Below are 21,969 nucleotides of genomic sequence, written 5' to 3' on the forward strand. Positions count from 1 at the left end.
ATGATACTGGAAGAGAAAGTCAGAGGGATTCAAGGAGTGACAATGACTCCATCGCTGACTTTGAAGATGGCAGACATGGCACATGACAAGGGATGCAGGCAGCCTTGAGGACCGGAGAGTGGCCCAGGCTGGCAGCAGGTAAGGAAAGGAGACCTTAGAGCCATAGCTGCAAGGAGTCCTGCTGACAAGCTGGACGAGCTGGGAAGTAGATTGTTTCCTACACCCTCCAGACAAGTGCCCAGCCTGACCAATATGTCGATTTCAGCTGTGAGTGGAGAAGCCATTGAATCCACAGGGACTTCTGATCTGCGATTGTGAGATACACAGTGGGTGTTGCCTTAAGTCTCTGAGTTTGTGGGAATCTGTCACACAGGATGGAAAACTAATAAAATCAGTTTCACACCATGATGCAGCTGACTTTCCTTCTGCTGGATGTTTCTAGATTCAGCTCCTTTCCTAATAAAACTCCTAAAATGGTTATTTTGCACCCCCAGAAGGTGGAACCATCCTGTTCTGGATGCTTCTGAGCCAGGCTCTTACCATCCCCAATCCTGTGGCCTGCAGGGGGAGCCTTCTCCGTTTCAAAAAGTTTCAAAGAGATGAAGCTAGGGGGAATGTCGGGGTGTTGCAGGTGAGGAAACAGAGATGAGGTCCATGGCTCTCAGTGGGGGCTCATCTCTCTGGGGAAGGGGTTGCCTGGGGTCTTGAGGGACGCTGCGTGCTCTCCACACCGTCCTGTGGACCCTTTCAGTAGCTATTGCTGCATTAAAAGTCCCAGACCAGAGGCACTGGTTCAGGTGCCCAGGAATGACCCCTGAGATGACTTGAAATGACAGGAGGATCCAGGCCCGCCAAAAGCTGCCTGAATGCCTTGGATGTACGATGTAGGACCCCAGCTTGGGATCTGGAAAAGGGGTGTGAGGGAGGGATCTGATCCTGAGGACCAATAGTTAATCCCACAGAAGCACGAACTCTCTAGCTACTCCAAAGAAACTGACATCACTTCAAAAGCTTTCAACTCTGTTCTAAGCCCATCCATCACCAACAGCTTTGGGACATTGATTGCCATGTGGGGGCTGTGTGTGTGATGTGGCATGTGTAACACACACGGGAATGTCTTTCTACATGGACTCTTTCATGCCTCAAAGCCTTATTCCTACCCCCACCTCTGCCCCAGCCCCAGTCAGGAAGAGCTAACAGCATTGAGAGTAAGTCTCTGAAGGTCTTCCCTTTGCTCGCCTCCCTTTATCCATAAAACACCCGGAACCCTACTTCCTGCCTTTGTTGATGAGAACCATTCATTTCTGGAACCAATCAGTTATTTCTGCTTTAACAGGCTGGTGTCTTTTCTTGCTGGGAAAACGCCAATCATTTTAACTCCATCTTTTTTTTTCTTTTTCTTGGAACACTAGCTCCTGCATCTGGGAACCCAAATCTCTTTTGAGGGGTGATCTTGGGCTTCTTTCTGTGGCTTCAGGGTCCAGGGTGGGCATGTCGAGGGGCTGGAGAGGAGTGAGGTTCTGTCTGTGACCACTACTTGGCGCCCCCTCCAAGGGGAAGCCCTCTCACTCAGGCTCAGGAGAATCGCTGGCCTTCTGGATTGGCTCCACCCCTTTCTGTGGGTTTGGGAAGGAGTCCGTGGATCTGTGGCTTTGCTTGCAATCAAGAAATCTGCCTAGACCCACAGAATTTCTTCTGCCCCAGGGCTGGGCCCCTTTTGAAACCTGAAAAATGCAAGTGGTCTCAGAGTGAATTACACACACATGCATAAACCCGTGTGGGTTACGATAAGCTTGTGTGTGATCACAGTAATTCTAAGTGTGACTCTTCATGATTTCTCATTTCAGTCAAGCAGGAAACTTGACACTCTAAGATGGAGGACCCAGGAAGGAGAGCGGAAGGGATGAGGGAGGGGCCCTCTGCCTCTCTGGCAAGGGCCTGAGGCAGGGCTGAGGGCACTCCCCGCCCCCGCAGCCTCCCAGAAAGTGTGTGCAGCCCTTACAGGCTGAACCTCTCAATCACCAACTCACAGACATGGCAGAAGATGGTGGGGGGTAGTGGTATGAGGGGTTGGAGTAACTGTCTGTCCAGCACCCTTTCCTGCCTCCCAGAACACAGCCCAGGAGGCTCAAAGATGAGGGCCATATGCTTTGCCCACAACCCTGTTTCTGGGGGCCCTGACACCTCTGTCCAGTGAGAGGTTCTACCCCTCCCACTCTGAGCACCACCCCCAGAACTCATCCATCCTGAGTTTGGAGAAGACCTCTGCCCTCCTGAAACCCAGGCCCCCTAAAACCGAGTCCCCTGACGAGTTTGTGATTAACCTCTCTATCCAAAACTGTATTCCCTTTCCTGTCCCATCCCTATTCTCCTCAGGACTGAGGAGGATCAGAGAAAAGGTGGGGGGAACTGAAACCAAACAGGACCCTTTGGGGCCTTCCCAGTACAAAAGCCCCTCAATGTTCCGTTTCTTCTTTGTAGGAAAAAAAGGCACTAGTCGCATGAACCTTCCCCAAGCTCCAAAGAGCAGGATCAAGCAGTTCGTAATCAGAACAGTCACAGGACGCGGGGTCCTCCTGAAGGGACTCGGATAACGACATCACCCATCTCTTCGAGTTGTTCTGCAGAAGCTAAGACTTCCAGCAGGTGGAGGATGGTGACTACAGGCTGACTGTGAGCACCAGACCCCAGACTGGCTGGAACCCAGAGGTCAATGATGGAGATGCCCAAAACATCACATGACTTCACCACCACAGTTAGCAGGAAGTCCACGAGCTGGTGAGGTACCTATGACCCTCTTCCCTACACTGTCTTTAAACTCTCTTGCCTGAAAGCCATCAGGGTCTTTGGGTTTTCTGAGTAAGAGCTGCCCATTCTCCTTGTTTGGTCCCCTGCAAGTACAACCTGACTTTGCTGCCAACACCTGCTATCAGAGCTTGGCTTTCTGCCCTGCCAGGACAGGAGCCCTTGTTACACTCCCTTTCCAGAGAGAAGTCCCTTTGGCGGGGGCCAGCCAGCTCCCCTCCCCTTCCCATTCCTCCCCCGTGAAGCAGATGATGGTCATGGGGAGGCTCGGGGACAGGGCCAGTTGGCCGTATTCCCCAGACCTCTGTTTTTGGGTGTTTTCTGAGGTGGGAGAGCAAGTCACAGAGGCTCCGGTGGGAGGCCTGGAGGGTGGAGGGGAGCGCCAGCCACGCGGACGCTCCCACAAGCTTCCTGCTCCGCCCACTCCCCTCATCCGAAGCACAGCTGCCCCTCCCTCCCTGAACTCTCCTGCTGCGTCTCCAGCTCCTGGGCCAAGTGTGGGTGCTCAGCTCTGTAATCTAGGCCAGGCCTCTGCAGACGCCCACCCCTCCAGGCTTGGAGGCCATGAACTACTGTGGGTTTCTGTCAACCCTTGTGAGCCCAGCTTGTGGCCCTGGGTTCCAGCTCACTCTCCGTCTCCTCCACTTCACATCTGTGTTTCCTTCCCAATGACTCCCTGTCCTGGGGCTTCAAGGTCCAGCATCAGCCAGGAAGACAGCATGTTTGCAGAGACCACTGAATCAGCGCCCACCCTGGCTGAGGTCAGACCCTCGGGACAAAGCCGCTGCTGTCCGTCTGTCTGCATCCCCCTCCTGCTGGGTCTGCTCCTCTGACTGTGCATGGACTCTACAGGTAGGATTACTGATGGGCATGACTTCACATGGTGGGACCCCAGGTCCTTGAAAGTGTTTGGCTCATGCTGAAGCGGTGGTTCTCAAACTTGGAGCTTGTACCTGGAGACCTTGTTATTAATAAGACACAGAGGGCTTCGCCCCACCCAAGTTTCTGATGCTCCGGTCTGGCATGGGGCCTGAGAGTGTGTCTTTCTAGCAAACTCCTAGGGGATGTTGATGCTGCTGTCAGGTGGTGAACACAGAGGTGAGAGGTGACCACTGCCCATGACCACTGCCCCCAGCAGGATCTGGAGATAGGGGCATTTCTGAAGACTCCCCTGGAGACTGAGGTCTCTCCTGTGGGGCATCTTCGATCACAGGGAGGAGCCATGTTGCAGCTGCCTCCTCAGGTCCCCCATAGGGAAAACAGCACTGCCTCTGCTTCCTGGGAGGCAACCTGGCCAGGAGGGAGACCAGCTGGGGACAGGCAGGCCCAACGTGACTCCCGACCCTGTCATCTGGAGCCAGTGTCCATGGGCAAATGTCCCATTTGGTAATTCAGGGCTGATAGGGCTGATAGTGTCCCATGGTTTTCACCAGGATGAAATACCTGAAATATATGCTCAATGAATGCTGCTTTTTCAGTCCAGTCTCTGACCTGACTTTTGCTCTTAATGACTGAGAACAGTGCCGCTGAGTTTTTGACCATAAATACAAGGCTTCCAACAACACAAGAGAAGACTCTACACATGGACATCACCAGATGGTCAACACCGAAATCAGATTGATTATATTCTTTGCAGCCAAAGCGGAGAAGGCAATGGCACCCCACTCTAGTACTCTTGCCTGGAAAATCCCATGGATGGAGGAGCCTGGTAGGCTGCAGTCCATGGGGTCGCTAAGAGTCGGACATGACTGAGTGACTTCACTTTCACTTTTCACTTTCATGCATTGGAGAAGGAAATGGCAACCCACTCCAGTGTTCTTGCCTGGAGAATCCCAGGGACGGGGGAGCCTGGTGGGCTTCTGTCTGTGGGGTCGCACAGAATCGGACACAACTGAAGCAACTTAGCAGCAGCAGCAGCAGCAGCAGCAGCAGCCAAAGATGGAGAAGCTCTATACAGCCAACAAAAACAAGACCAGGAGCTGACTGTGGCTCAGATCATGAACTCCTTATTACCAAATTCAGACTCAAATTGAAGAAAGTAGGGAAAACCGCTAGACCATTCAGGTATGACCTAAATCAAATCCCTTGTGATTATACAGAGGAAGTGAGAAATAGATTTAAGGGCCTAGATCTGATAGATAGAGTGCTTGATGAACTATGGAATGAGGTTCGTGACATTGTACAGGAGACAGGGATCAAGATCCCCATGGAAACGAAATGCAAAAAAGCAAAATGGCTGTCTGGGGAGGCCTTACAAATAGCTGTGAAAAGAAGAGAGGCGAAAAGCAAAGGAGAAAAGGAAAGATATAAGCATCTGAATGCAGAGTTCCAGAGAATAGCAAGAAGAGATAGACAGCCTTCTTCAGCGATCAATGCAAAGAAATAGAAGAAAAGAACAGAATGGGAAAGACTAGAGATCTCTTCAAGAAAATTAGAGATACCAAGGGGACACTTCATGCAAAGATAGGCTCAATAAAGGACAGAAATGGTCTGGACCTAACAGAAGCAGGCAAGGTGGCAAGAATACACAGAAGAACTGTACAAAAAAGATCTTCACAACCCAGATAATCATGATGGTGTGATCACTAATCTAGAGCCAGACATCCTGGAATGTGAAGTCAGGTGGGCCTTAGAAAGCATCATTATGAACAAAGCTAGTGGAGGTGATGGAATTCCAGTTGAGCTGTTTCAAATCCTGAAAGATGATGCTGTGAAAGTGCTGCACTCAATATGCCAGCACATTTGGAAAACTCAGCAGTGGCCACAGGACTGGAAAAGGTCAGTGTTCATTCCAATTCCAAAGAAAGGCAATGCAAAAGAATGCTCAAACTACCGCACAATTGCACTCATCTCACATGCTAGTAAAGTAATGCTCAAAATTCTCCAAGCCAGGCTTCAGCAATATGTGAACCGTGAACTTCCTGATGTTCCTGCTGGTTTTAGAAAAGGCAGAGGAACCAGAGATCAAATTGCCAACATCCGCTGGATCATGGAAAAAGCAAGAGAGTTCCAGAAAAACATCTATTTCTGCTTTATTGACTATGCCAAAGCCTTTGACTGTGTGGATCACAATAAACTGTGGAAAATTCTGAAAGAGATGGGAATACCAGACCACCTGACCTGCCTCTTGAGAAATCTGTATGCAGGTCAGGAAGCAGCAGTTAGACTGGACGTGGAACAACAGACTGGTTCCAAATAGGAAAAGGAGTACATCAAGGCTGTATATTGTCACCCTGCTTATTTAACTTATATGCAGAGTAACTCATGAGAAACGCTGGACTGGAAGAAACACAAGCTGGAATCAAGATTGCCGGGAGAAATATCAATAACCTCAGATATGCAGATGACACCACCCTTATGACAGAAAGTGAAGAGGAACTAAAAAGCCTCTTGATGAGAGTGAAAGAGGAGAGTGAAAAAGTTGGCTTAAAGCTCAACATTCAGAAAACGAAGATCATGGCAGCTGGTCCCATCACTTCATGGGAAATAGATGGGGAAACAGTGGAAACGGTGTCAGACTTTATTTTGGGGGGCTCCAAAATCACTGCAGATGGTGATTGCAGCCATGACATTAAAAGACGCTTACTCCTTGGAAGAATAGTTATGACCAACCTAGATAGTATATTCAAAAGCAGAGACATTACTTTGCCAACTAAGGTCCGTCTAGTCAAGGCTATGGTTTTTCCTGTGGTCATGTATGGATGTGAGAGTTGGACTGTGAAGAAGGCTGAGCGCTGAAGAATTGATGCTTTTGAACTGTGGTGTTGGAGAAGACTCTTGAGAGTCCCTTGGACTGCAAGGAGATCCAACCAGTCCATTCTGAAGGAGATCAGCCCTGGGATTTCTTTGGAAGGAATGATGCTAAAGCTGAAACTCCAGTACTTTGGCCACCTCATGCGAAGAGTTGACTCATTGGAAAAGACTCTGATGCTGGGAGGGATTGGGGGCAGGAGGAGAAGGGGACGACAGAGGATGAGATGGCTGGATGGCATCACGGACTCGATGGACGTGAGTCTGAGTGAACTCTGGGAGTTGGTGATGGACAGGGAGGCCTGGAGTGCTGCGATTCATGGGGTCGCAAAGAGTCGGACATGACTGAGTGACTGAACTGAACTGAACAAGGCTTCACGGGCTTCCCAGGTGGCTCAGTGAGCAAAGAATCTGCCTACAATGCAGCAGATGTGGGTTCGATCCCTGAGTCAGGAAAATCCCCTGGAGGAGGGCATGGCAACCCGCTCCAGCATTCTTGCCTGGAGAAACCCATGGACAGAAGAGTCTGGTGGGCTGCAGTCCATGGGGTCGCAAAGAGTCAGACACGACTGAGCACACATGCCACGAGGCTTCCCATTCACCTCTCCCCAGTTCAGTTTTGCTGGTTTGAAGCCATCCTTCCAGCCTAAGATGCCAAGATGCCATCACCTGGAGGCCTGCCTGCTACTCCTACATCAGCGTGGCTGATACCATACTGCAGGTCTTGGGGTCCAGTGGGGACAGGGGGAGGGCAGGGCTTCCTTCTGAGGTCAGGGAAGAAAGAGTTCCTAACTCAACCCTTTGCTGCTCTGACCCGGAAAGCTGCCTTCAGGTTTTTAGTGAGTTTCTGCACTCCAACTGGAAACACCAACTTAAGAAAAAAAATTGAGGTAGCAGAGGAGAAGGGGCCTATGTCCTCACTCCACTGTATGTTGCCATGTGGACCCTTCCTGCGTAAATAGCAAAGCCTAGGAGACATCAAACCTGAGCAGCCTAACTGACCAGCTTTCAGAGGGAGTGCTTTGGGGGGTTCTTCCCTCAGTGTACCTTCTTCCCCATGAATAAACCACCAAAAAGAGAGAGAACTTAGGAACAAAATTCTTATAACATTTAATGTCTTCAGGGATGGGCTGGGCTGAGGCCTGATGTGAAAAACAGGGATTTCACCAGCAGAAAGGCATGAAGGTGGGTGGGGGGTATGTTCCAGGGAGCTGGACTGGGCTGACTGGATGACAAGGTCCCCAGCAACTTCCTCCCTCCCTTCTCTGTCTTGGAACGTTCTGGAACCATGGCTGCTCTTCAAACCCGGATTTGCTGTAGCTCCTTCTTCTTCACCTCTGCCCAGATGTCTGACAGGTCCTGGATAAACTGCTGGATCTAGAGAGGCCAAAGGACTGCAGTCAATCCCAAGCTGGTGACAGGCCACCCATCCAGAAACATCTGGGCATAGCCTGCTTGTAAGGAGTCACCATTTTCTGTGACTGAGGTCACTTTCCCTCATTTGATATTATTCTAGTTGACATGGAGAATCAGGCTTAGCAGACTAGAGGTAATGAAGAGGGATGGAGGTGGAAACCCCTAGAGGCAGACGCAGTGAGGATGAAGTTCAGGCTGACCGTCTCACAGGGAGACAGGGGGAGGCTCCAGAGAGGACTCTGGGGATAGTTTAAAGGAGAAAGGAGTCAGCCAGGGTCGGGCAGACGCCTCTCCACTAGTTAATAGCCTTCAAGCAGGTTAATTTACTTGAAACCGAGAACAGAGGCTCATTATGTTAATCCTGAGTCATCAAGGGAAATTTCAATTCTATTCACTAACTTTAGTTGTAAAGAACATGCAATCATGGAGATAGGAGGGAGGTTCAAGAGGGAGGGACATGTTTATACCTATGGCTGATTTATGGTGATATATGGCAGAAACCAACACAACATTGTAAAGCAATTATCCTCTAATTAAAAATAAATAAATAAATTTAAAAACAATATTAAAAAAGGAACATGCAATCAGTATGATACAGTGGAAAGAGCACAGCCTCATAAGTTAGAAGACCTGTGGTTCTGCATCAATAGATGAATAGATAAAGAAAATATGGTATATGTATATATATATGGATACACACACACACACTGAACTATTACTCAGCCATAAAAAGAATGAAATAATTCCATTTGTAGCAACATGGATGGACCTAGAAATCATCGTACTAAGTGAAGTAAGTCAAAGACATATATGATTATCACTTATATGTGGAATCTAAAAATAGTACAAATGAACTTCTTTACAAAACACAAACAGACTCATAGACATATAAAACCAACTTATGGTTACCAAAGGGGAAGGGGGGAGGGATAGGGAGTATGGATTAACTGAAGCACACTACCATATATTAAACAGAGAAACAAGGACTTACTATTGATACATAGCTCAGGGAACTATATTCAATATCTTAAACTATTATAATTGAAAAGAATTTGAAAAAAAGAACATGGCTATATGTATTTATCCATTCACATACACACACACACACACAACGGTCACTTTGCTGTACACCTGGAACTATTATAACTCAACACTAGAAATCAATTACACTTCAACTTAAAAAACAAAAAAGATGACTCGGGGTCCTGACACAAATCTGAGAAAATCACTTCATCATCCTGGGACTCAATTCCTTTATCTTTAAAAAGGAAAGAGGGAGAAAAGGTTGGCCTGGATGGCCCCTTAGGTCTCAGTCCGACAGTTTCTCCTTTTCAAGAGTGTTCCAAAAGACAGGGCTACACAGACTGTCCAAAACTCTCAACAACCTGCTAGTTGCTAACACTATTACGATTACCAACATAATTCCTATCTTGCAAAAGAGGAAACAAAGAATTAGAGTAACTTTCCGGAGGTTACAGAGATGCCAAGTGCAGTATTTCCCAAACTATGTTCTCATAGTAAGTCATCACATCCCCAAAACGGATTCTGTGGGCAAGCAAATTATAGAAACCTGATCAGCTCGGAGTCTCAGGACAGAGCCACAGCAAAGGCACTGTGAAGTTCTGCATTTTAAGACCAGCAAACTTCATTTAACTTTGTTTTCTAAATTTTTTTAGTCCACATCCTGTGCTCTGCTAAGTTGCTTCAGTTGTATCCGACTCTTTGTGAACCCATGGACTGTAACCCATTAGGCTCCTCTGTCCATGAGATTCTCCAGGCAAGAATACCTGAGTGGGTTGCCATGCCCTCCCTCCTCCAGGGGAATCTTACTGACCCAGGGATCGAACCCTTGGCAGGCGGGTTCTTTACCACTAGCGCCACCGAGGAAGCCCCTTTTTAGTCCTGAGAGTCCATTTATTTTTCTGGAGGAAAATCACCTTGGGATTCTAGGATCTGCCAAGCACAGTTTGGATTTTATTCAGAGATAATAACGCTGGACCTTGCACAGACAGTGAGTGGAATGCAAATTGTCGTGGCCTTCTGCAGAATCACTTTCCCTGAGTGGTACCCTGCTCCCAGTCCTAGATGAGTGACTCCCTTCTGAAGCCCACACGAGCATCCATTTAGGGATGCCACTGAGAACATAATTCACTGAGTGTCTCTGGAGCCTCTGTGAAAATTTTCAGCTAGAGGTTAGGTGCTGGGAAAGGATCTCTCTAAGGAAACCTTATGTTTTCTTATTTTGGTTCAAGAACGGTGTGTTGCTATTCCTCTGGTTACGAGGCATCTCAGAGCCAACTTGTGTTCCTGTCGAACTACTGTCCTTTATAAGGCAAGAACCGAGAGAGTCCATACATCTCTCTCTTACCTTGACCTTAGATTTTAACTTATATTTACTTTAAATGTAACATGTATGATTTATAATACTATTTATATATTTACCTTATATAAAGTTTCAACTTATTACAATATTTTCCTAGGTCTTTGTTTTCCATTTTTCAGGCTACTTAATCACGTATATGTGTCAGTAGGCTCATATCCTAAGAAATCAAGTGGGATATTTAAAAATAACATTTGGGCATATGAGGAATTCCTGTGGAGGCAAGTCAAGGTTGAGAACAGAATTCCCTGGTGGTCCAGAGCTTAGGACTTGGTGCTTTCACTGCCTGGGGCCCAGGTTTGATCCCAGGTTCGATCCTTGGTTGCGAAATTAAGATCCCAAAGGCCATGCAGCATGCCCGGGGTGGCGGGTTGGGGGAAGGACAACAAATGTTCGAGGGAGTCTGAAAGCTGAGAATGTGGAATGGATGGACTGTAAGCTACTGTCCGAACAGGGGGTGCTTAGGCAGGGGCCATGGGCTGGAGATCACCACCTCCTGCCCCATCTCTCCTTACAACAGCTAAAGGGGAGGGGCCTGAGGACGCCTTGAGTCCTGAGACCCTACAGCAAGGAAGAGGGGCCTGCAAGGCCAAAACTCTTTCTACAATAATGCTAAGGTGTTACCTGTCTTTTGTTACTTCTGCTACTTGTCTTTTCTCTGGTGAGTCTACGTGGACTTTTACCCAAGTGGGATGTTCCCATTACAGAGGCTATCGTGACAGACTGGATACAGAAGCAGGTGTGAGAATACCTCTCCTCCAGGAAGCAGCATTTTAGGGATTTGCAAAGTGTCAAAATGCCACCCATCCCACAAAATACTTTTTGAAAATGTATTTTTCATTAAAAATGCTATTTATGGGACTTTCCTATTGGTGGTCCAGTGATTAAGAATCCACGTTCCAGTGCAGGGAACGTGAATTTGATCCCTGATCAGGGAATGAAGATCCCTCATGCAAAGTGGGGCAACAAACCTGCGTGCCTCAACTACAGAGCCCAGGCACCCTGCAGCCCTCACGCCAAGATGAAAGATTCCACATGCCGCAACTAAGACCCAAGGCAGCCATAAATAAATAAATAAATCTACTTATTAAATATGCTATTTGTGTTAACATGTTTCTTACTGTCATTTTAAATGAATTAAATAGTTTTAGTTTTTCTGCTTGAGTTTCTCATAAGGTAAATATCAACTGATACAACCCATATAAACAAAAGCTCTTTGGGGGTCTTCAACAAATTTTACGAGTGTAAAGGTAACCTGCTACCAAAAAAAGCTTGAGGATCGCTGTTTCACAACAAACTTTCTTACAAACTCCCTTTACAGTCTTTGGACTGTTAATATGAATAATTCAGTTCTCACATGGCTTACGATGCAGGCTGATTCTTTGGTTTAAGGAAATTCTGCTGGTCAGTGGGTGAAATTCTTTACATTTCATGAATTTCAGGTTGCTGGGGTTTTTTTGGTTTTTTTTTTCCGGCTGTGCTGTGAGGCTTGCAGGATCTTAGTTCCCTGTTCAGGGACAGAACATGGGTCCCCTGCAGTGGAAGTGCAGATTCCTAACAACTGGACCCCCAGGGAATTCCCATCTTTTCTCTTTAAAAACAAACAAACAAAACAAACAGACGAAGCACTTCTCAGTCAAGTGCTTTCATTGGCTTGTGTTTCATATTCATTCACTGAATACTTACTGAGTGCCTACTATCTGCCTGGCATAGTTCTAGAGGCTGGGGATACAACAGAGAACAAAGCAAACAGGAATTCCAGCCTTGAGGAGCCTACTTTCCACTGTTTCACAGCAGAGCTAAAGGCTAAAAGGATATGCCAAAAGGATAAATAATTAGTCACGGTTCTCCGCATGTCACAAGAAGAATGGTGCTGAGTTTCCCGAGTTAAGGGATGCGGCTTTCCTTTGGTCAGAAGTGAGATTATTCCAGGGGGCACGCAGACGTGGCATCAGACAGCTTTGTATCATACACAGTGAGAACGTTAACTCCTTTTCAGTTTCCTTTCAATTACTTCAAAGAGAAAAATCGCAGAATGGTACTAACAAGACTGACACTGTCAGCCCCTTGCTGATTCCCGCCCCTGGAGATGTTCTCTTTTCCCCAAGGATGGGCCCGTCACAGGCCTTCAGCATCTCATGAGAACTTTGTAAGACTTGTGCAGCAGCTAATGAATTCAGTAATGGGTTCCTCTACTGACCTGTTGATGGGGCCAACAGAACCTTAGCACTAATGCAGTGGTTCTCTAAATGTGGAACCCAGACCAGCACTATCACCCGGAAACTTGCGGAAAATGAAAATTCATGGTTTCTCATCTCAGATCTCCCGAGTCCAACACTGTGGGGCTGGGTCTAGCAACAAGCTCGAGTCTCCAGGCGACTCTGAAAACTTGAGAACCACTGCTTTTAGCCTTCACGCCTCCCCTCAACTCACGGAGAACTATCATGGCTACTTCCAGCCTGCCTGCCAGGCACTTGGGCTCCTCGTACCATGTCCAGCTGTTTGTGCGTATCCTCCAGAGACACGAAGGTCGCCTCCTTCAGCTGTTTGCTCACGATCTGGAAGAGGTTCAGCGTTGCCATCTTAATGGTGCCAAGCAAGAGGGTCTTCTTGGCAGCGGTGTTCTGAATGTGCGCCCAGCGAGATTCCTGGGGAGGGGAATGAGGGCGGGGTGTGAGTGCTAAGGGTGGGTGTGTATGTGTTGTGTGCATCCCTTACCCGTGTTTGTGTGTGTGTCCTGGTGTGTGTCCCTTACCGGTGAGTGCTGAGGGGTGTGTGTGCTGGTGTGTGTGTCCCTTACGCACCTGCCTGTGTCTGTGTGTGTCTGTGTGTCCCCCGCCTGCCCTGCACTCACCCAGATGATGACGTCACTGCGGGCACGGTCGAAGCGCATCTGCAGACGCGCCAGCTCGTTGTTGTGCTGCAGGATCTCGTCGTCCTTTTCCTCTTTGTAGCGTGCCAGCCGCGCCTTGGCACGCTCAATCTTCTCCTGGCCTTCCTGTGCCGACTGCATGAGGTCGTGGTGCATGCTCACCAGTGTCTTGTAGCGCGCGATCACCTCGTGGATCTCCTCAAACTGCACGAGGGCCGGGGGAGGGGGGGCGGCGCGGGAGGGGTAGTCGGGGGGGTTTGGTGGCTCAGGTCAGTGCACCTCCGCCCGGGGGGGCGCCGACCCCACTCTGTGCCCCCAGCTCCCACCCTCTGCGCCTCTGCCTGGCAGGGAGGCCCTGGGCTAAGTCAAGGGCCAGAGGCTGTAAAGCCCTCGGAGTCTCCGCTGCGCCCACCCCCGCCCCGAGTTGGTACGGGCCGTGGGTCACGTGGTGTGGGTCGTGGACCCTGGTGTCCTGTCGGGAGCATGTGCACCTGGCCCGGCAGGCTCTCTGGCTTGGCTGCACTTTATTGGAATCACCTGTGGGTCGTGGACCCTGGTGTCCTGTCGGGAGCATGTGCACCTGGCCCGGCAGGCTCTCTGGCTTGGCTGCACTTTATTGGAATCACCTGGGAGCTTCAACGAGGCCACGTGCCAGGCTCCACCCTCAGAGACCCGTATGAATAAACCGGTCTGAAGGGTCCCCATATGATTCTAGGGTTGAGCATTGCTGGGCGGGGGCAGGGTAGACTTTGCGCTATCTCGGATGGCAATCATGAGCCTATTCAGCAAGAATGCACCACGAACCACTTAGTAGCCAGGAAGTGTGCTAAACGCTAGGGACAGAGCAGGAGATAATACAGCCAGACACTGCTTTTAGGAAGCCTTACCACATGCGGTGGCGCGGTAGGACACACAGACAAGTAAATAGTCAGTTACGACACAGTGATAAGCCTTATCGGTGACTGGGGGATGGGGCCGCGGGAGAGTGTTAGGTAGTATCTTCCACATGGTGGTCTCATATTTGTTCAGCAATGGCTGAGGCCTCCCTCTGGTGGGGGCTGGAGAGGGTGGGTACCAAAGGAGCGGGGGCCGGCCAGGTTCAGCCACCCTCCCCCGACACACAACGCGGCTCTTACCCTAACTAAGCAGAACAAAAGCCCTGCGACCTTCCCTCTCCTCAAGGCGCTGTGAGCACCAGCTTCAGGATGCCAACTCATGTCTGGGGGATTTATCAACATGTGCCTTCCAGCCACCCAGGGGACACTCCCTGAGTGCTCTGTCCATCTCATGACATTTCCAGCAATAGACTGGTGTTCCGGGAACTCTCCTTCCCCCCAGACACTTCCTCTGTGGGCAAGAGCCAGTTAACTCAGGGTTAGAGGAGATAGGGACTGCCAGAAGAGGCTTCTTCAGGGAAAGGATGGTTAAAAAATGAGACCAGAGGTATGAAGAGAAGATGGCCGGGCAAAGGCAGGCGAGGAGGCCGTACAGGTAGACAGAACAGCCTTGGATAAAGCTGATGAGGTGTGTGTGGCATATTCAGGATGAGCAAGAGAGTTTAGTAGGAATGGCTCAAGTTCAAGATGGGGGGAGAGAGATCAACCTGGAGAAGTTAAAAAAAAATGCTCAGTAAACACTGAGGAGTGTGGATTGCACCCATTGGAGGAGTGAGCAGAGAGATAACTTCCAGTCTGCATTTCTAAGAGGTGCAACAATATATAACAGTTAAAAAGAATTGGCTAGGAAGGTGGGAGGGAGGTAAAAGGGAGGGGCCACATGTACACCTATAGCTAATTCACATTGATGTATGGCAGAAATCAAACCAATACTGTAAAACATTTATCCTTCAATTAAAAATAATTTAAAAAGTGGGCTACATCAGAGCAACCAGGAGTACCTCTCCTAAACTTAACACCAATTTCAAAAGCACTCCGATACCAATTTGAAGAGGGTCTCATTATCCAATGATGGGACCCTTTGAACATCAGTAAGAATAAGTGCAAAGGACTGAAACATATCAAATATGTTAAAAACCCATGAGTTTGCAATAATACTAACAACATTACAGGGCACTTGTGGTGGATGCTGGAGAACCAACTCATTATTCTGAAGACTCAAAGAGTCAAGCATTTAACAAGCTTTTGCTTTATGGCCAATATAGTCACCAAATAGTTGATGAAGGGAAGATTCTCTTTCTGAAGTCCTTTTTCTTCTTCCTACATTTTGGCCATGTGGCACAGCATGTGGGATCTTAATTCCCTAACCAGGGATTCCCTGTGCCCCCTTCAATGGAAGCTCAGCATCTTAACCACTGGACTGCCAAGGGAAGTCTCTATAAAGTCCTTTTCTTGATGGTGTTCATAGTATTCTAGTTAATAACTGAAGAAGGGAGATCAGAACATTCTGAGCACCGTAGAAGGGTCTTTGGCCCCCTTTCAGTCAGTATCTGCCCCCACCACTACCAAGAAAACCAGAATTGTAATTTCTATCCCCAAAGATTCATTTTACCTGTTTTTACACATATCAATCACCGACTCAATGGAGATGAGTTTGAGTAAACTCTGAGAGTTGGTGATGGACAGGGAGGCCTGGCATGCTGTGGTCCGTGAGGTCGTGAAGAGTCGGACACGACTGAATGACTGAACTGAACTGAAAATTTTCAATGGGATCATACAGTATGTCTGGCTTCTTTTGATCAGCGTAATAATGATGTCTAGAACACCTGATAAACACACCAACCAAACCCGGAGTGGGGACCTTGTTTAGACCCTGATTGGAACAAACCAGCTGTACAAAAAGTATTTGTACAATATCAGGAAATTTTGACGTCAGCTGGATATGGGTTCATGGGATTGCAGAGTTGGACACAACTAAGCAACTGAGCAAGCACAGACACACTGATATGGGTATTGTGGATATGTTACAAAGAGCTCTAGAGTGATATACTGAAATGCTTATGGGTTAAAAAATTATCATCTGCTTCAAAATAGCAGAGATGGGGATCTGACAGTAAGTTGATAGTTGTTGCAATTAGTTGATGAGGAGATCGGTCCTGGGTGTTCACTGGAAGGACTGATGCTGAAGCTGTAACTCCAATACTTTGGCCACCTCATGCAAAGAGCTGACTCATTGGAAAAGACCCTGATGCTGGGAGGGATTGGGGGCAGGAGGAGAAGGGGACAACAGAGGATGAGATGGCTGGATGGCATCACCGACTCGATGCACATGAGTCTGAGTGAACCCCGGGAGTTGGTGATGGACAGGGAGGCCTGGCGTGCTGCGATTCATGGGGTCGCCAAGAGTCGGACACGACTGAGTGACTGAACTGAACTGAACTGAATGGGCATTCAGTAGACTATTTTCTTTACTTTTGTATGTTTGAAATTTCCCATGGTACAAAAATTTTTTTTAAAAATCATTGATTGGAAAAAAGAAGCCATAAAAGGACATGTACATACTAGTCATAGCTTATGGATAATGTATCCTGTTGCCAAAAATAATAACAAGCTTGATGGGAATTCCCTGGTGGTCCAGTGGTTAGGACTTGGTGCTTTCACTGCGGGGGCCTGGGTTTGATCCCTGGTTGGGGAGCTAAGATCCTGCAACCTGTATGGTGTAGCCAAAAAAAAAAAAAAAAACGAAGACAGGGGAACAAATAGGAGAAAATAATTCCAATTTGATAGAGCTGTGGTGAATACTTGGGTGTTTTTTTTATATGTTGTATACTTTTCAGTATGCTTTAAATATTTTGAAAGAAATAAAAGATGAAAGAAAGAAAAAGAAAGATTTTTGATTACACTGGCTGCAGAATGCTGGACAGGAATAACACAAGCTGAACTCCTAAGAAGTACATCCAGTGGTCTGAATGAGGAAGGGGCAGGGGCTGGATTCCAGAAATACTTAGGAGAATAGACCAGATCTGCTGATTGACGGCTGCAGGGATTGAGGGAGGAGGAGTCAAGGGTGAGGTCTGGGTTCTGGTGAGGCTGTGGGTGGGTGGTCATGCCATTCAGCAGCAACGGACCCACCAGCAGCAGGCTGGCCTGGGGATGCCAAGAAGCAGTTATGGACTCTGAATTAGATGTAGGGGCCTGAGCTTAGGAGGGCAATATGGGCCAGCAAGATCCCGACCAGTCTCCTTGGTCCTAAGACACAGTTTACCAGCTCTAAATCTGAGTCATGTCTTGTAATCTATCTACTGCTTTAATGTAGTAGTCTTGCCTCACTCCCCCTGACCCCCAGAAAAACCAACTGTTAAATGAACAATTTCTCATACCTTAGAATGCAGGAAATAACACAGAGTTGGGGCTCACACATAAATAAACTAGGTTAGTGGTTCTATATGGAAATTTCCAGGACTTTTAAAAAAGATGTGTGTGCTTTGTATCCCTGAACCCCCCTAGAGGATATGGACTCGGACTCACACCCCAGAAGGCACACCTCATACCTCGTTCCATCCTGGTGAAGGGCCCTGCTGCTGTCACACGTGGGCGTGGGGGACACAGGTGGATGGCTGTCGACATGGGTGACATATATCAGAGGCCCAGGGAATTGCTCAGGGAGAAAAATGGAGGGTCTGGGACAAAGACCCAAGGAACTTAAGGAAGAGGAGCCTGAGGAGGAAGGACCAGAAGGTAGGAAGAAGAGGGAGGAGCCCCATAGGAAAGGGCACAGGAATATTTCAGAAAGGAGCATCAACAGTGTCAAATGCTGCAGGAAGCGTGGGTGGGCAGAGAGCTGGGCAGTTCCCTTAGCTCTGGCAACAAGGCACCTTGACAAAAAAGCCGTGGCCAGTGGCCTACAGAGGGGTAGTTAGAAACAAAGGCTCTGCCACCTACAAGCACCTCTCTGAGCCTCCAATTCCTCCTCATAACAGGGTGAGATGATGGCTTTTCTCTGGGGCCTAGCGAGCAGACTGAGCAAAGTTCCACTTGCAGCACGCAGCCCAGGGCCCAGCATATGCTAAGTGCCCAGCTCTGCACGAGGCTGGTGTGTTCCAGTCTCTTTTCCTCCCTCTCCCCATGTACTCTCAACGTGAACCAAAAACATCAGAGAGGAGGGGAAGCAGGGAGAGTGTGGACCACATCAGACAGAGGCAGGCAGAGCTGGTTGCTGGTGCTTCTAAGCAAAACCCCTAACCTGGGACCCACACGGAGGCAGGCCCACAGACGTCACGCACACATAGATGCACAACCAGGCCCCCGCCCTTGAGAAATGAGTCCAGTCTCACCAGGGCCCTCTGGCAGCTGCCCTCCTCGGCTGGAGACCTCTCCGCAGAGCAGAGGGTCCCCAGCCCAGGCCCCTGGGGATGAGGCGGTAGGGCTGCAGACGCCCCCCCCCCCCCTCCCAGCCCTCCACACACCTCGGAGTTCTCCACCACCTTCTCCAGGTACTTGTTGAAGATGGAGTACTCCTGCAGCTTGGCGCTCAGCCGCTGGTGCTCCAGTCGCAGGACCGCCATCTCCTGCTTGGCCTTGGCCAGCTCGCGCATGCGCTGCCTCTTTAGTTCTCGCTCTTTATTGGCCTTCTTTAGGGCCCGGATCCGTTTCTGGTCGTTCTCCTGGGGGCGGGGAGGTGATGCCAGTCAGGCATGGGCCCTGCCCTCCCTGGGGCCCAGGCTGGTGAGGCCCCCACGAAGCTTCTGTCCACCCTGAGAATGGACGGGGGTGGCTGGGCTGCCAGAATGGGGGCGAGGTGTAAGGAGAAGCATGTCTCAGGGTTACATGAGGCTGGTTGAGGGGATTTCTGTGATTGTCTCAGAGTGGACTCCAGTGCCTGATTCTTCAACTCCAGTGCCTGGAGGGGTCGGGTGAACTGGGGGCCCGATTCACCTCTGTAACGCCAGGCGTCTGGCCCTGAGTGTGGCACGTTCATTCATTCGTCATTCCCCATTCGCTCAGTCACTGGATAAACTGTCCATACCAACAACAGGCAAGGAAATGGGAAATAGCAACCTAGAGGAGTGGAGACTAACAGGCAGAAAATGACAAACGGGGCAAGAGGAGGGGGTCACAAAGGGGGAAGCTCCAGGCATTGGTGAGCACCCAGGAGACCTCCCACCCAGGGTGAGGAGTCAACAGAATCCAGGAGAAGGTGGGAGGTGCGGGGGTGGGGGAGGAGGGACAACTGCAGAGAGCGGTACCCAGGCTGCAGCAGGCCACGCCCCTTGGTACCTGGATGAACTGCTCAAACTTCTGTATGTGGGCTTTCAGCTGGGCCTCCTTGATGCCCAGTTCCTCCCAGCGCAGGTTCAGGGTTTCCATTCTGCGCTGAAACATCTAGGGGTGGGGGGCAGCAGGGAGGGCCGGAGGGCCCCTGAGTGGGAACCGAGGAAGGCTCCAGCATCCCCTGTCCCAGGTGCCCAGTTCCCACCCCATGTCTGGTTCAGAGCAGAACATCCCAGGACTCTGGTTCCCTGAGTCTCAGATCTCTCCTATGCTCTGCAGAGGAAACACTGGACCATCACCAGGTTGCCTGACTCTAGCCACCACTGCCCACAAAATGGAGGGCTGTCCTCAGGCTCTCCCTGGGAAGGGGTGGGCCCTTCCCATCCCTCACCCTGAGCTGCCCACCTCCTTCTTCTGCTCCATGGCATGGTGCATAATCTTGGCCTCCTTCTTCTTCTCCAGTAGCCGGACGGATGGAGAGTCCGACTGGTTCTCAATACTGGGGAACTTCCTACCCAAGACACAGGCAAGAAGAACACCAGACGCTGAGCCCCAGGGGCAGGCAGGGACTGGGAGGAACCCGTGGAGACAGGCACTCGTGGGGAGGGAAAGCACTCATCTGAGCGAAAGGGCTGGTGTGCTGAGAGAGAGAGAGGGCTGTGCTGGGGCCAGGGAATGGGTGTGATCGGTGCCTGGGTGGTTTGGGGTGCTGGGGACGGGCGGGCCCTCCGACACTCACTGTAGCAGCTGCAGCAGCCGCTCCCCATACTGCAGCCGGAAGTACTCGGCGAGGTCCTCCTCCTCCATGATGCCCAGACTCATGGCGGTGGTGAGCTAGTGGCCCAGCGGCCGAGTCTTCACAGTGAAACGGGGGTAGTGCAGCTCAGGGGTGGTGACTGGGCTTGCTTCTCCCCTCCTCCTGCTCTTGAGGATCCCACAGAGGGCAGGTGTCTGAGAGACTCAGGGAAGATGGCTGGAGGCTGCCGATGTGCAGTTCAGGATGTGCTGGGAAGGGGCTGGGAGACCTGGTTACCTAGCAACAGGTCTCTGGGCTCTGTGAACCACAGGCAGAACTCAGGCTTTGCCCTCTGACCCCTGTCCCCACTGACCCCACTTGCTGGGATCTGACTCTCTGCCCCTGCATTTACTCCCCCAGGAGCTCTGGGAAGAAGTTAGGCCTGATTTGATGCTGGTGTTCAGGGCCGGGACGCAAGGGCTAGGCATCCATGGCTGATGAGGGTGGGGGTTTGTTAGAGGTGACTTTATGCAGGGCAGCCTTGCCCCTGGGGCCTCTGTGTGTGTGTGTGTGTGTGTGTGTGTGTGTGTGTGTGTGTGTGTGTGTGAGAGAGAGAGAGAGAGAGAGAGAGAGAGAGAGGCGGGGCTGGGGCTGAGACAGATGGTTAAGAACTGAAGGGAGGTACTGAGTTTAGGCAGGGATGGGGGTGGAGAGAGAAGCATAGGGCTTGGAGGAGGCCTGAAAGATGGGGGAAGAACGTGCAGGGGTGTGTGTGTTGAGGGGTGGGTGGGGGCTGGAGGGTCAGCCAGGGGAGGAGGGAGATGGGCAAGAAGTCTGGGGACTACAGAGGCTGCCCCCTGGAAAGATGGAGGAAGCTTTGGAGGAGGCCCCTTTGAAGGGTAAGATACCAATGTCCTGTCTTGAGTTTGGCAAAATATGAAGAAATGCCAAAATGCGACATAAATGTCACATAAATGTTGACATAAATGTCAGATAGTGTACATGTCTGCTTCATGAAGCCTGCCTTCCTTGATGCCATCACGGGATGGTGCATCAGCTCCTTTGCCCCTAGGTGCCCGTCTAAATCTGAGACCCTGTGTGTGAGGCAGACACCCTGGGGTCCCTGCCCACAGGTAACAGCTGTGACCTCGAACCCGCCGCTGCTGGCCACAGGCTCCCGAGCTTCGCCCGGTTCCCTCTGCTTCCCCAACCCTCGCCGGTCGCCTGCCCTACACGTCTGGGAGGCGGAGCTCGGGTGGGACCGGGGTCTCGAGCGGGGCGGCGAGTCCACTCCGTGGCATTGACGGTCCTCTGGCGCCCCCTGCTGCCACCCGAGCCCGCCCTCAATCCTGGCCTGGGGGGAGTAGGAGGAGGAGACGTGGTGGGGAGCGCCGCCCACTCCGCCCTCTCCTATTCTCACCCCCCAGCCTCCCCTCCTGAGCCAGCAATGACAGCCCCTACCCTACGCAGAACACACCCACTCCTTCAACCATCCCACTCCCGCCTAAGCCCCTCCACCGGAGATGGTTCTCCACCGGGAACTACCCCAAGAAACAGAGCCAGCTGGGTAACAAGGGCACCAGTAAGGATTTTAAGTGCTTCCAGGGAGTATGTTTCTCTCCTTAACCCCTAGAGTCTGGCACAGTCAATCGGGGGTTTCCCTCCTTTTCCCCCTCGAGGGTATGTAATGCCAGTCCTTGAGGAGGAGGCTCTCTGTTTCTCGAATCACCTACTTGCCGTGGTATATTGACAACATCCTGGGTTGCATCTACAAATCCGGCGGTCCAGGGCCAAACTGGTGTATATAGGCAGCAGCTAACGCATCATATCCTGCCATGAACAT

The 21,969-nt window shown here is 50.2% G+C and overlaps 1 protein-coding gene across 1 annotated transcript; it reads right to left on the reverse strand.

Moving 5' to 3' along the window:
- Positions 1 to 7,854: 7,854 nt before the first annotated feature.
- Positions 7,855 to 20,212, reverse strand: CCDC42 (coiled-coil domain containing 42). The gene is made up of 6 exons (XM_068979060.1): positions 20,130 to 20,212; positions 19,796 to 19,901; positions 19,397 to 19,501; positions 18,586 to 18,783; positions 12,841 to 12,999; positions 7,855 to 7,932 (listed from the first exon to the last, which is right to left on the reverse strand). Exons 1-6 carry the CDS (start codon positions 20,210 to 20,212, stop codon positions 7,855 to 7,857), a joined length of 729 nt encoding a protein of 242 aa, XP_068835161.1.
- Between the last annotated feature and the right edge of the window lie 1,757 nt (positions 20,213 to 21,969).

The sequence above is a fragment of the Capricornis sumatraensis genome, chromosome 8, assembly GCF_032405125.1.
Source record: "Capricornis sumatraensis isolate serow.1 chromosome 8, serow.2, whole genome shotgun sequence".
NCBI lineage: Eukaryota > Metazoa > Chordata > Mammalia > Artiodactyla > Bovidae > Capricornis > Capricornis sumatraensis.

Bases quoted from the DNA above. Each gene is read 5' to 3' on its own strand.
- CCDC42 (XM_068979060.1), bottom strand. From the start codon at position 20,212: ATGAGTCTGGGCATCATGGAGGAGGAGGACCTCGCCGAGTACTTCCGG. The intron at 19,502-19,795 runs GTGGGCAGCTCA...CCCCACCCCTAG, and splicing joins CCATGGAGCAGAAGAAGGAG to ATGTTTCAGCGCAGAATGGA. The intron at 18,784-19,396 runs GTACCAAGGGGC...CCCCGCCCCCAG, and splicing joins AGTTTGAGCAGTTCATCCAG to GAGAACGACCAGAAACGGAT.